The following is a 14752-nucleotide window of genomic DNA, read 5'->3' on the forward strand; positions in this document are numbered from 1 at the left end:
TTTCTAGCCCACCTATTTTTGGGCTTGTTGGGGTCCAGCAATAATATATATATATATATATATAAAGTAAATGTTCATTGGTGACCCACACACATCTCTGTGGGTCCCACTAGATGAGAGGGGAGGGCAATACACATAAATCAGGTGGACCATACTGCTGGACTAGATGTCCGGCAGCAGCCCAATGGGCCTAAGCGTTCCAAGGTAGACGGTCCTATGGGCCTGGGCAGTTAGCCCAATTACATAATGACTTGTTGTGCATTATGAAATGTCACCATTTAATATAAAGTTGATGGTGTTGCATTGGAGTTCTCTTATGCTGAGATTTGAAGTTGGTAATAGAATGAGCCTATCCTTTTAAAGTGAGAATGTCTTGCTTCTGCTTCTTCAATTTGAAGAAATTTAAGTTGGGCATGTTTCCTAATCAACCGAAACTGGTGTTATGATGCGACTGTGGACATGGATTCTGTAACCTTGATGAGAGAGAGAGAGAGAGAGAGAGAGAGAGAGAGAGAGAGAGAGAGAGAGAGAGAGAGACTATCATCTTCCTTAGTGAATATCATCTTCTATTCAGTATGCATTTTCTTCCTTTTCTTCTTCTTTAAGTTGTTGTCTAATGAATTCAATGCCATTATCTTCTATTCTTCTCTGTTTCTTTTTTCTTTTTACTTTTTGGTTGGAGATACTATACACACACAATGCTTGGACTGCATGGTTGGAGGGTTCAACTGTTTGGGATTTCAGTTTGTACAAGTGGGGTCATGGTTCAATGATCCAAAGCCCAAACCACTTAAACCATAGACATGATGAACCTCACCCTGGATGGCCGATGCATTAAAATTTGTCAGATTGGAAAATCGTAGCAATAGGTTTTTTGATCTTTTTTCCAGTTGAATCAGAGACATTACTGTATATTTTTTCTTAACCATTTTTTTTTTCTGAACCATAGCTCTTCTTCTCCATTCAACTGTTTCGGTTTTCATGACTTTTCCATTAAAACCCATCAATGTAACTCCTATGTCATTTCTACATTTTGGAACCTTAAGGGACTGAGTATACCATTCATATATGCATTTGCTGCCCACACTCCTATATAAATTTGTCTAAAATTAGCAAAAGATAGTTTAACCCAGGAGAATCTGTAAATTCTTCACTCTTCACTTTCTCAGATACTTCCCTTTTTCTTTTATTTTCTTTAAGGTTAACTGCATTAGTAAAACAAGGGGATTAGAGGATCTTAGATGCATTATATTTACTAAAAATGGACTGTGTGATGTTGTAATCAGGTATTTTCTTACCATGCAGGGTTGCTATTTTATGGAAAATTCCAAAGCATCTATTCCTTGGAGGATGATGACAAATTGCTCTCTAAGTCTTGGACTCATTTCCAAAAATGGATTGTGTGATGATGTAATCGGGTTTGTTTTATGGTTGTTTGTATGTTGGTAGATCAGGTTGAATGTTGGAATTCATGTTCAACCTACGAGATCAGGTGTAAGAATGCATGTATATGCCCAATCTGTAAAAGGGTCAGTGGAGCGTGGCACGTTTAGAGTTAAATGAGTCACGTTAGACTTGATGAATTTTAACTGAGCCTGTTGGGGGAGAGAGTAATGGATTCTGGGTTGGGTTTTGGTGGGAATTTTTTAACTGAGCTATCGGCAATTATCTTGTGCAGATACCTTACACCTGAGTATGCAGAGAATGACATAGTTTCTGTAAGGACAGATGTTTATTCATTTGGAATTGTTCTGTTGCAATTGATATCAGGACACAATGTGATCAATGAAAATCAAGAAGAGCAAAGCCAGTCTCTACTTCAATGGGTATGAAATTTGTGGATATCTGTTGGTCACAAACTCTTTTTACTTAAGTTGTGAAAGAGAAATGCCCCACACTCTTTGTCATGGCATATATCTGTAGAATCCATGAGATTCATCAGTTGGTCCACGTAGAGTTTGTGTCCTGTCCTAAAAATCAGGCCAGTTGAATCAACAAGTGGCAAAATGTATGTTGAATGTAGGTTGTTGGTCTCTCTTTTTCTAACTGCCCATTTCATGTACTTTTGGCCCATCTGATGAATGGACCAGCTGATTCTTGGGCTATGGAACAGACTTTTTGGGATCCCCTATGAAAAATATGGTTCTTGCATGTGCCATGTCAGCACATGTGGGGGCGTTTGTGTTGTTTGCTTCAAGATGGGTGTCCAGCGACAACATTCCTCGTTCTCAATCTCTCTTTTACTATGGAATGCATTGCAGATGTTGGTTATATATGGATGTCAGATATTGCTAAATTAATTGGTCCTTATGAAATTCTTTGTCCTGATTTCGACCAATATATCTACGCTTTTACTTATATTTTAGGTAGAAGTGTTGATCGAAAAGCTTTCATTACATGAACTGATTAATCCTTGTATTGGAGAATCTTATGACACATACGAACTGTACCATATGGCTAGGACAATGTACTTGTGTGTTAGGAGAAGGGTGGAAATGCGCCCATCCATGAGAGATGTAACTGATTGAGACTTGGTACTTTGTTTTTTTTTTTTTGTGATTTTAAGTTGCAAAATGTCAAATGTTAGTTTCTTGTTTGTAAACAATGGTTTTCATCTAATCTAACAGTGAGGTGTAGCAGAATACATTCATGTAAAGCCTTATTAATCTTTTATATTAAGCTATATTGGGAAGTGAGTTAATGAATTCATGAATCCATACATGTAACAACTCATGTTCATGAATTGAGAGTCTGTTGAAAATCAAATCAATAATTGAGCATCCTGTTTTGTGCTTGAAGTTTGTCTCTATCTGTATATTAGCATTAGCAACATCACTTGTAATTTGTAAATGGTCATGGAAAACCAACATTTGTCGAAAAATTCGTTGATGGCTGGATGGTAACAGTTCCATCGGTCTACACAAGTGAGCCTGGCTATGTTGAAAAATTCGTTTTGTCTGTTTTTTTTTTGTAACTGACGAGTTTGAAGCTGATTTCTATCATTTTGCATAATTACATCATAACAATTAGTTTTGCTATTTTTTGGTCTGTGTTTCTATTGTTATCTCCTTCTTGACATGCGGGATAGTGGAAAACCACTTAGAATCTCTTGATTTGTGTGTGTTCTTTGAGTAGGTTGTGCAAGTGCGCATTGCTTTTCTCACGCTTTTAATGTCAATTGCAGCCTCATCTAATTTTCTGAGTAGAGATTGGAAATAGGAAGCTAAAGTGATCATTAAATGCTTCACAGCACATTTCAATTTACTTATGATTTTATGTTAATTTTAGAAAGTTGAGATATTGTTGAGTGACTATAGATTTTATACTTTTGAGGAAAAAATTTCAGACTATAGGGACTTCTATTCTTGTTTTCTTTTTTTCTGTTTTGGTCAAGTGTTCATTCTTTTAGAGCTCATCCTGGAAAGAACCACTAGTTTTGATGTTGTTTTGGTTTTGGAAATGGGATGTATGGCTTTTATAGCTTCAAAAAGTTGGGTTGATTGGATTTTTCTTTTCACTTTCAAATTAAAAGATGCTTTGGTGTTGTTAGTTACTGGTGAACAGAGAAGTCATTGGTGAGTTTTTTTATGCTCTTCTATTTTTAGTGAATCACACCTCAGAGACAATACAAGCAGTAAATTCAATTTCCCTTTGAAATAGTAGATTCAACAACTTCACACCTGAAAGTCCCTCCTGATGCTGTTAAAATGATACGTCGAAGTACACCCTCTGGCAAGCCCTGGAGACACTGGAGACAGAATGAACTCTTAGCTTCTCTAAGCAGTTTTCATGAACTTGAGCCACATATTCTAAGATGGGTATTCAAATAGTTAAATAGAAATATAAGCAAAAATGTCTATCGTATGCCACTAGTAAGGAAATAAATGAAACTGAAGAATAAGCTTCTAACTATAAGCAGATGGTGAATCTGCAGAATGTTCTGAATGGCAGATGGTGACTTCCTAACAATAAGCTTATATTCCTGAAATATAGCAAAATGTTCTGAATATGCAGGAAGTATTTTTACTTTATAGTTGTGTGCCAGAGGAAGTACAGAAGGACCTCCAGCAATCAGGGTCTCTTTATTTGCCAATGCTATGTCTTTCCCTGCCTCCATTGCAGCCATGGTAGGCTTTGATAAAAGAAAGAGGTTAATACTCAACCAGCTTGGTATTAATTTTCGTGTATCAGATGACTTTTCAAATCAAGACATATACCAAGATGCATAATCTATGGTGCAAAAATAAAATGTATTATCTGTAAGAGAATTTTATTATGATCAATCAAAAGGACTTCTACTTTTACCTTCAAACCTGCACAACCTACTATTCATGTGACTACTGTGATAGCATCTGGGTGGTGAGCAACCTGAAAATTTGTAAAGCTACGATTTTGAAATCACATACTTGGCATACAAATACTTTGAATCAGACTGTCCAAATTACAGAACCCAGTTTAGATATATTGTGAAAAAAAAATTACACTTATTTGATTAGCTGACTATATGATTGATGGACATTTCTTGGAGAGGTTAAAAATGAAAAGAGCTAACTGTGCGATTTCAACAAGTGTCCACAATCAGTGGTTAGAATTTGTTGGTCTATCTGATTCTCAGAGTGTGACATTCCCTATTCTTTTCTTCTTTCTTTTTTTTTTCTTTTTGTGTGTGTGTGTGTATGTCTTTGACCATGTTTAACTCAAAAGGTCAGGACTGTACCAGTTGTTTTCTCTTTTGTATCATTATTGACTAATGGAAATCTGGGGATTAACAAGCACGCCTTCAGGTTCCTAAAACAGTTGTCCAGCAGATATTTTTGCTAAACAGACTTGATGTGGAGCTTTGTAAGCATGCTCAGGACATCTTTGCACAGCAGTGGAAACATCTTGCCGAGAAGTTGATTAAAGTGGTAAGTCTGGATTCCTAAGATTGTGTTAGGTCACATATGATACAAATCACTTGTATTCAGTTGGCTATCTTCCTGAAGATCCACCACATGCTTCTCTCAGAGAGTGTAAAATTATAGCTCTCAGAGAGTGTAAAATTATAGCATATCTAGCAAAGTTGTTCCAGGCCCCCGCTTCGCCGTTCTATTTAGATGATCAGTTTCAAATGTATTGTAACCATTGGAATGGAAAACTAGCCAGAAGATTAAGATGTGTTTGAATGTACAGTTTAACAGAATCAAAATAGTTAAATGACAGAGAGTGAATGGCCAAAAGTGGAGGTGAGCGCATTGTGGTCTGTAATAATAACCAACTGCTAATTACAATTCCATGTGTCTCAAGTTGGCTTGAAACAATGAAAATTGCTTCTGCACCCCTTCCATGAAAATCTCTCTCTACACTCTAAAAACACCTAAATGCCCCAGAGAAAGCCCAAAAGCTTCATCTTATTTCTCTGAGGAGCGATGGAGAATGCGATGCTCTAAGGCTAGTTAGGATGGTCCGAACTGATGAGATCTTACCCTTGGTTTCTTTTCGTAATTAGCTTAATCTTAGTATTAGTTTTGATCTCATATCTTTCTTTTCTAGTTCATCTCATTTCTTTTCCTTTTGTTGGATTCATCCATCAATCTTTTCAAAACTCTTTGCATCTTGCTCCCCTATGGAACAAGCTTGTATTGTAGATCACTAGCAAAATTCCGTAGGGAGGCACATTGTTGCTAATTCTGCGTTGTTTTATTTTCTTGTAGCACTATTCATCTAGGAAAGAGGTTTGCAATAAGCTCAGGTATTCAAGTACGGTTAGGTTTCACTTTGTAAAAGTGGGATCCCTTGGTTTAGTGGTCCAATAGTTGCTATGCCTAGATCCACTTTGCACTAGCCCACAACCAAAAACCCCCATGTGGGAAAATCCTAACCCTTCAATGTGAGCCTAGCGTATGCCGTTGAGAAAAGAAGTATAACAACAATCCACATTCTGATGGGATTTCCTCCCAGGACTCGACCGGTCATGAGCCTCGCTCGACCGGTCGTGGGTGGCACCCGACCGGTCGAGTGGGGCTCGACTCAAAGTCCAGCAACCATCTGATTATTTTCTTTGAGGTGCTCGACCGGTCGAGGACCCTGCTTGACCAGTCAAGGTTATGCAAATTCGTTCCACGATTTTGTGCGAATTGCAGAATTTTGAGGCCCTTTCGTGTGAAATGGAGTTTCCTAAACTATAAATAGGAGGTGCCTAGGGCTTTTTAGGTAAGGCAAGAGGGTTTCATAAAGCTTTGCAAGGGTTTGCTAAAGGGTTTAGGGTTATCAAAGGTGTGAGAGAGAGAGAGAGAAAGAGAGAGAGGAAGCTTGTGGAAGGGAGGTTATGCTTGTAGAGGTGATCTACTATATCTCAGCGCTTCCACGTCCTCGTAATCAGTGAGATGTCTCCATTTTTCATTTATTCTCTTATTGTTTATCCACTCCTGCGTGAGTGAAGAAGGTTGTAACGTTCTACTTCATAGTGGATTGTTGATCTAGACAAGGTCCTGTGGTTTTTACCTCTTTGAGGGTTTTCCACGTAAAAATCTCTTGTGTCATGTGGTTTATGCTTTGACTTATTTCATTGCTTTATTATCCCATAATTCTGATTTGTTATGGGAGGCTAGATCCTAAGGTTTTGTCCAAGGCCCCCAACAAAGTGGTATCAAAGATAAGTGTTAAGAAGTGGAGCCACATCTGGGGCTGCGCATGACCATTCGTGGTCCTTGCTCGACCGGTCGTGGAGCCCGCTCGACCGGTCGTGACCAGTCGTAGACTGGCACACTCGAACTCCAGCGAGCATCAGTTTTTGGGTCCGAGGTGCTCGACCGATCGTGGGCTATACACGACCGGTCGTAGGGTCCGCTCGACTGGTCGTGTAGTCTGCTCGACCAGTCATGGTTACGTAGATTCGTTTTCGAATCTGATGCGGACTACGAATTTCTGTGTCCCCTTTCGCAAGGGTACGAAAGGGAAGTTGCCAAAACTATAAATTGGGGTCCCTAGGGCCATTCTAGGGTTAATGTGAATATTGGGAAATATTTCTAAGGTGTGGGCAAGGGATTTTCTCTTTACTTCCAAGGGAGAGGTTAGTATATTGCCTTGTAATCTTCGTTCTTCATAATGGATGTTTGCATCCGTGGTTTTTTACCCTAGATTGGGGTTTTTCCACGTATATCTTGTCTTGTGGTTTATTTTGGAATGCTTTGATCTGTTTCTAGTTTATATTTCTTCCTGTTTATAATTTGTGGGTGAGGCCTAAGATTGGTTCTAGGCTCACTGCGTTGTTGGCGTGCTACGCAACAACTGATATCAGAGCTATTGGTTTAATTCTATTGGGAGCGATGACAGAAGAAAGGAAAACAAGATTTGAGAAGTTTGATGGTTCAAACTTTGCCTTCTGGAAGATGCAGATGGAGGATTATCTGTATCAGAAGGACCTCTATATTCCTCTAGGAGGAAAAGAGAAGAAACCAGAAAAGATGACCGATGATGAATGGTTTTTACTGGATAGGAAGGCTTTAGGAACGATCCGACTCTCTTTGTCTAAGAGCATCGCCTTTAACATATCCAAAGTGAAAACTACAAAAGAATTAATGGAAGCCCTAGCCACCATGTATGAAAAGCCCTCAGCATCCGACAAGGTTCATCTTATAAAACAACTATTCAACAAGAAGATGTTAGATGGTGGGAGCGTGGCTGAACATCTAAACGAGTTCAATACAGTCACGAGCCAGTTGGAATCCGTTGGCATTATTTTTTAGGATGAGGTCAGGGCGTTATTGATCTTATCCAGTTTGCCAGACAGATGGGATGGTTTGGTGATTGCTGTGAGCAATTCTTCAGGGTTAACAAAGCTGAAATTTGATGATGTGGCCGGTCTAATTCTTAGTGAAGAATCTAGAAGAAAGGCATCATGAGTTTTTAGGGATTCAGGAAATGCTCTAAACGTTGAAGGAAGAGGAAGATCATTGAACAAAGGAGGCAATAAATACGGGCGTTCTAAGTCAAGGAAGAAGTCCAAGAGACTGAAAGACAAAGACTGGTGTTGGCATTGGGGTAAGAAGGGGCACATGAAACGTGATTGCAAGGCACTCAAGAAATAAGAAGAAAGCTCTCAAGGCAGGAAGGATTCAGTGAATCTATCTGAGGAGAGTGACACAGAGGCGTTGATCTTATCTCTTGATGCGAGGAATGAGTCTTGGGTTATAGACTCGGGTGCTTCGTTTCATGCCACTTCGTGTAAGAAAATTTACGTGATTATGTGTCAGGTGACTTTGGGAGAGTCTACCTGGGTGATGATGAATCGTGCAGTATTGTTGGTAAGGAAGACATTCATATAAATCAGAAAGACGGAACAACATTGAAATTGAAGGATGTCAGACATGTACCGAGTTTGAGAAGGAATCTGATCTCAGTGGGGCAGTTGGCCGATACCGGCTATGTGATGACATTCACCAGTGATTCCTGGAAGATCACAAAAGGTGCCTTGGTGATATCTTGTGGCAAGAAGGAACGTACTTTGTATGTGACTTCAGGATCGTATAGTTCACTCGCAATCCCATCAACTGGAGTGAATGGGCAGTTATGGCATCAGAGGTTGGGACATATGAGTGAGAAAGGGATGAAAGTGCTATTGTCAAAAGGGAAGTTACCAGGGCTGAAGTTTATTGACTTGGAATCTGCGAGGACTGCGTGTATGGCAAGCAGAAGAGGGTAAGTTTCAAGAAGATGGGACGCGCTCCAAAGATGCATCTTTTGGAGCTTGTACACACTGATGTGTGGGGACCGGCACAGGTATTATCTCTTGGTGGCTTACGTTATTTTGTTTTCTTTATTGATGATGTTAGTAGGAAACTGTGGGTCTATTTCTTAAAACATAAATCTAATGTATTTAATGTATTTAAGAAGTGAAAAGTTATAGTAGAAAATGAGACAGGTAAAACAGTAAAGTGTCTCAGATCTGACAATGGGGGAGAGTACTGTGATAAGAGATTTGAGGAGTATTGTGCAGCAAATGGAATTAAACATCAGAAAATAATTTCAGGGACACCACAACAGAATGGTGTGGCTGAGTGCATTAACAGGACCATCCTTGAGCGCGCCAGGAGCATGAGGTTACATGCAGGGTTGCCCAAGACCTTTTAGGCGGATGCTGTGAATACTGTCGTACATCTCATCAATAGAAGTCCCTCAGCACCATTGGATGTTGGACTATCAGAAGAAACGTGGACTGGGAAAGAAGTGAACCTTGCACATCTCGGAGTGTTTGGTTGCACTTCATATGCTCACATTGATGCAGAGCACAGAAATAAGCTGGATACAAAGTCCATGAGGTGCACTTTTATAGGCTCGGGCAGCATGATTTTGGCTACAGGTTTTGGGATGCAGAAAATAGGAAAATCATCAGAAGCAAGGATGTAGTCTTCAATGAAAAAGTGATGCACAAGGACAGTGTGCAGGAAAATAAGGCCGAGAAAAAGGAATTCGTAGAGATGGAAGAGTTGCCAGACATAGGTGTTACAGCGCCACAGGATGATCATGCATAGGAGCATTATGAGGCAGAGCCGCATACACCACAGTTGTGAGGAGGTCTACTCGGGAGAGGAGACCCACGATCCGATATTCACCCTCCTTACATTATCTACTACTGACAGATAATGGTGAGCCAGAGTATTTTGAAGAGGCATTACAGTCAGATACACGGGTTAAGTGGGAGCAGGCCATGGATGATGAGATAGAGTCTCTTGAGTCTAATCGTACATGGGACCTAGTCACTCTACCCAAAGGTAAGAAAGCTCTTTATAACAAGTGGGTTTACAGACTGAAGGAGGAGCACGGTGGTTCGAAATGGTACAAGGCTAGATTGGTTGTGAAAGGGTTTCAACAAAAGGCAGGTATCGATTTCACTGAAATATTTTCACCGGTAGTGAAAATGTCTATGATCCGCATGGTCTTGAGTATAGTGGCTTCAGTGGACTTACATCTAGAGCAGCTAGATATTAAGACAGCCTTTCTTTATGGGGATCTTGAAGAAGAGATATACATGCATCAGCCGACAGGATACGTGGCACCAGGTAATGAGAACAAGGTGTGCAGACTGAAGAAGAGTCTATATGACCTGAAGCAGGCCCCGAGGTAGTGGTACAAGAAGTTCGACAGTTTCATGTCGGGAAACGGTTTCAGGAGATGTCATGCTGACCACTGTTGTTACTTGAAGAAGTTTGATACGTCGTACATCATCCTTCTTCTATACGTTGATGATATGCTTGTGGCCGGTTCAAGCATGAAGGACATCTCAGATCTCAAAAGACAACTGTCTAGAGAATTTGACATGAAGGACTTAGGAGCTGCAAAACAAATCCTAGGCATGAGGATAAAGTGTGACAGGGAAAACAATAAATTAGTTTTATCACAGGCAGAGTACATAGCCAAGGTACTTGATCGATTCAATATGGAAGGTGTTAAGCCGGTTAGCACTCCATTAGCCAACCACTTCAAGCTATCTAAGGAGAAAGGAGCAAAGACGCGGGAGGAACAGGACTACATAGCTAAAGTCCCATACGCATCAGCTATTGGGAGTCTCATGTATGCTATGGTGAGTACGAGGCCAAACATTGTTTAAGCAGTGGGAGTTGTTAGCAGGTTCATGAACAACCCCGGGAAGGAACATTGGGAAGCTGTGAAGTGGATCCTCAGATACCTGGTAGGTACTGTGGATATAAGGCTGTGTTATGGAGGATCGGAAATCAAGCTACAAGGCTACGTAGATTCAGATTTGACAGGAGATATTAACAGCAGAAGAAGCATTACAGGTTATGTCTTTACTCTGGGTAGTGCTGCAATCAGTTAGGTCTCTCAGTTACAGAAGATAGTATTTATCAGTACGACAGAAGCAGAATATGTTGCGGCTACAGAAGCGTCCAAGGAGATGGTATGGATGCAAGGTTTCATGAAAGAGTTGCGTAAGAAACAAGAAGATTGCAAGCTGTACAGTGACAGTCAGAGTGCAATACACTTGGCTAAGAATTCAGCCTTTCATTCAAGGACCAAGCATATTGCCATCAGATATCACTTCATACGTTCGTTACTGGAAGATGGATCGATTGCTCTGGAGAAGATTCATATAAGTGAGAATCCTGTGGATATGCTGACCAAGGCGGTCACACGAGATAAGCTGAAGCTCTGTTCAGCTATGATTGGTCTTCAGGCTTGAAGACGGGGAGGTGGTGCACTCCGGATGAAGAAGATAAAGGTTTATGGTGATGTGTCTCCAAGTGGGAGATTGTTGAGAAGTGGAGTCACATCTGGGGCCGTGCACGACCGGTCGTGGCCCTTGCTCGACCTATCGTGGAGCCCGCTCGACCGGTCGTGACCAGTCGTAGACTGGCACAACTCGAACTCCAGCGAGCATCAGTTTTTGGGTTCAAGGTGCTCGACTGGTCGTGGGCCATGCACGACCAGTCGCGGGGTCCGCTCAACCGATCATGCAGTCTGCTCGACTGATCATGGTTACGCGAATTCGTTTCCGAATCTGATGCGGATTGCGGATTTCTGTGTCAACTTTCGCAAGGGTGCGAAAGGGAAGTTGCCAAAACTATAAATTGGGGTCCCTAGGGTTATTCTAGGGTTAAGGTGAATATTGGAAAATATTTCTAAGGTGAGGGCAAGGGATTTTCTCTGTACTTCTAAGGGAAAGATTAGTATATTGCCTTGTAATCTTCATTCTTCATAGTGGAAGTTTGCATCCGTGGTTTTTTTTACCCTAGATTGGGGTTTTTCCACGTATATCTTGTCTTGTGGTTTGTTTTGGATTGCTTTGATCTGTTTCTAATTTATATTTCTTCCTGTTTATCATTTGTGGGTGAGGCCTAAGATTGATCTAGGCTCACTGCGTTGTTAGTGTGCTGCGCAACAATAAGTTCATTAAACGGGAAAGATCGGTTTTGAATTATGGAAGGTGGCTCATCAAGGATGATCAACCTCAATGGTTCTAACTAGACCATATGGAAGGCTAAGATGGAGGACTTACTTTATTGTAAGGACCTATATTCTCCAATTTTAGGCATATCAGCAAAATCCAAGGAAATGTCTGATGATGATTTGAAGAAGATGGACTGGAAGGCGGTGGGGTTTATTAGACAATAGCTGGATGATTCTTTGTTCCACCATATATCTACAGAGACCTCAACCACTAGCCTATGGCTGAAATTGGAACGATTGTATGAGAGGAAGACAGCCGGTAATAAAATCTTCCTGATAAGATGACTTGTGAATCTCAAGTTCAAAGATGGTGGTTCTGTGGCTGAGCACATGAATGAGATCAGCAATATAGTGAACCAGCTCTCCGCTATGAAGATGGTCCTGGATGATGAATTGCAGGCTTTGTTATTGCTTAAATCATTGCCTAACAGTTGGGAGACATTGGTGGTGTCTCTAAGTAAATCTACACCAAACGAAAAGATATCCATGGAACAGGTGACTAATTGTCTCTTCAATGAGGAGACAAGGAGAAAGTCTCAGGGGTCTACTTAGCAAGAGGCCCTTGTGACACAGGAACAGGGGAGAGGAAAGAACAGGAAGGGTGGGAAGGCCCGAGATAAATCAAGAGGCAAATCGAGTACTAGGAAGGATGTTGAATGCTGGAATTGTGGCAAGAAGGGCCACTACAAGCATCAATGTCGTGGTAAGAAGAACGATAAGAAAGGAAAAGGAAAGGAGAAGGAAGATGAATCATATTCCACTACGGTCGCTTCAGATGGCGACGTTATAGTTATTTTTTCAGCAGATCACGATGTATGTCTCATGCCTACGAGTCAGGACACCGACTGGATGATAGACTCGGGAGCTTCTTTTCACGCGACTCCACGCGGGGACTTCTTCACAAACTACAAGTTAGGTGACTTTGGGACTGTGAAGATGGGAAATTCTGGCGTATCAAAGATTGTAGGGGTTAGTGATATTTGTGTGAAGACCGATGTGAGCTGCACATTGGTTCTCAGGGATGTGAGGCATATCCCAGACCTTCGCCTCAACTTGATGTCGACGGGAAGGCTGGATGATGATGGCTATGAAAGCCGGTTTCCTAGTGGGCGTTGGAAGCTCATTAAGGGTTCGTTGATCACAACTAGAAGGAAGAAGTGTTGCACCCTTTACAAGGCAAGTGTCAGTGTGTGCAAGGGTGGGTTGAACGCGGTGGAAGATTCAGCTATTGACATGTGGCACAAGCATCTAGGCCATATGAGTGAAAAAGGGCTTCCAGTACTAGCGAGGAATCGACTCCTTCTAGACGTGACAGGTATACCTCTCAAAACATGTATTGATTGTTTATCAGGGAAATAGCATAGAGTTTCATTTGTTAAAACTGCTTCTCATGTTAATAAAGTGCATGCATTAGATTTGGTTTATTCTGATGTTTGTGGTCCTATGAGGACAAAAACCTTGGGTGGGGTATTGTATTTTGTCACTTTTATATATGATGCATCTAGGAGGGCTTGAGTTTATGCCTTGAAATCCAAGGACGAGGTCTTTGGTGTGTTTAAATTGTTTTATGCTATGGTCGAGAGAGAAACAGGTAGATCATTGAAGTGCATCTGCACTGACAATGGTGGTGAATACATTCGCGACTTTCATGGTATTATAAGTCCCTAGGTATACGGCATGAACAGAAGGTTCCCAAGAACCCCCCAGCATAATGGTGTAGCTGAGCGAATGAATTGCACCATTGTTGAGAGAATCAGATGCATGTTATCCCATGCAAAATTGCCCAAGATGTTTTGTGGAGAAGCAATGCACATGGCAGTGTATTTGATAAATAGGTCTTCATTAGCCCCATTAAATGGAAAAGTACCTGAGAAGGTGTGGACTAGACAGGATCCATCGTACAGTTATCTGAGGGTGTTTGGATGCAGGGCATCCGTTCACATACCAAAGGACGAGAGGTCCAAGCTCGATATGAAAATCAAGCAGTTTGTCTTCTTAGGGTGGGTACGGTGATGAAAAATTCGGTTACGGATTGTGAGATCTGACCGAGAGGAAGCTCGTCAGGAGCAGAGATGTGGTTTTCTTTAAAGATCAGTGTATAGAAGACATTGGTAAGCTAGAGAAGAACCAACCTAAATCAGGTGAGTTAGAGGACATGGATCCGGTTACTCCTCCCGTGGTGCCTGATGACGGGGGAGCATAGCAAGGTGCAGAGGATGAGGGAGTTTCTTCAGAAGATGGACCGGGAGAGCAGCCCCCACTTGATCCACCTATTGAGCCATAGGTGAGGAGGTCATTTAGGGACAGACAGCCGTCCAAGAGGTACTCGCCGCATGAGTACATTATGCTCACTGATGGGGGAAAGACAGAAGACTATTCTGAGGCCCTAGCCGATGAGCATAAGAGGGAGTGGTTGAAAGCTATGTAAGAGGAAATGGAATCCTTGCATAAGAACCACACCTATGATATGGTGAAATTGCCTAAGGGTAAGAAAGCTTTGAGCAACAAGTGAGTGTTCAGAAAGAAGGTTGAGCAAAATAATTCATAGACGAGGTTCAAGGCCAGACTTGTGGTAAAAGGGTTTAGTCAGAGGAAAGGCATAGACTTCGAGGAGATATTCTCACCAGAGGTGAAGATGACATCCATACGGGTGTTGCTTGGGTTGGCGGCTAGCATGGATCTGGAGATAGAGCAGTTAGATGTTAAAAGTGCCTTCCTCTATGGTGACCTGAAAGAAGAGATCTACATACACCAACCAGAGGGGTTCGAAGTCAAGGGCAAAGAGCATATGGTGTGTAGGCTGAGG

The 14752-nt window shown here is 41.4% G+C and overlaps 1 protein-coding gene across 1 annotated transcript in view; it reads left to right on the top strand.

Moving 5' to 3' along the window:
- The first annotated feature begins 266 nt into the window (after nt 1-266).
- LOC131255391 (probable serine/threonine-protein kinase PBL11) overlaps nt 267-14752 on the top strand; it is a 30777-nt gene continuing 16291 nt past the window's right edge. Inside the window, exons 1-2 of the mRNA XM_058256096.1 lie at nt 267-1826; nt 4785-4907. Of these exons, the coding sequence (XP_058112079.1) occupies nt 1614-1826; nt 4785-4907 (336 nt within the window). The 5' untranslated portion in view covers nt 267-1613. The remainder of the gene's footprint in view (nt 1827-4784; nt 4908-14752) is intronic.

Source organism: Magnolia sinica, chromosome 9, assembly GCF_029962835.1.
Source record: "Magnolia sinica isolate HGM2019 chromosome 9, MsV1, whole genome shotgun sequence".
Lineage (NCBI taxonomy): Eukaryota > Viridiplantae > Streptophyta > Magnoliopsida > Magnoliales > Magnoliaceae > Magnolia > Magnolia sinica.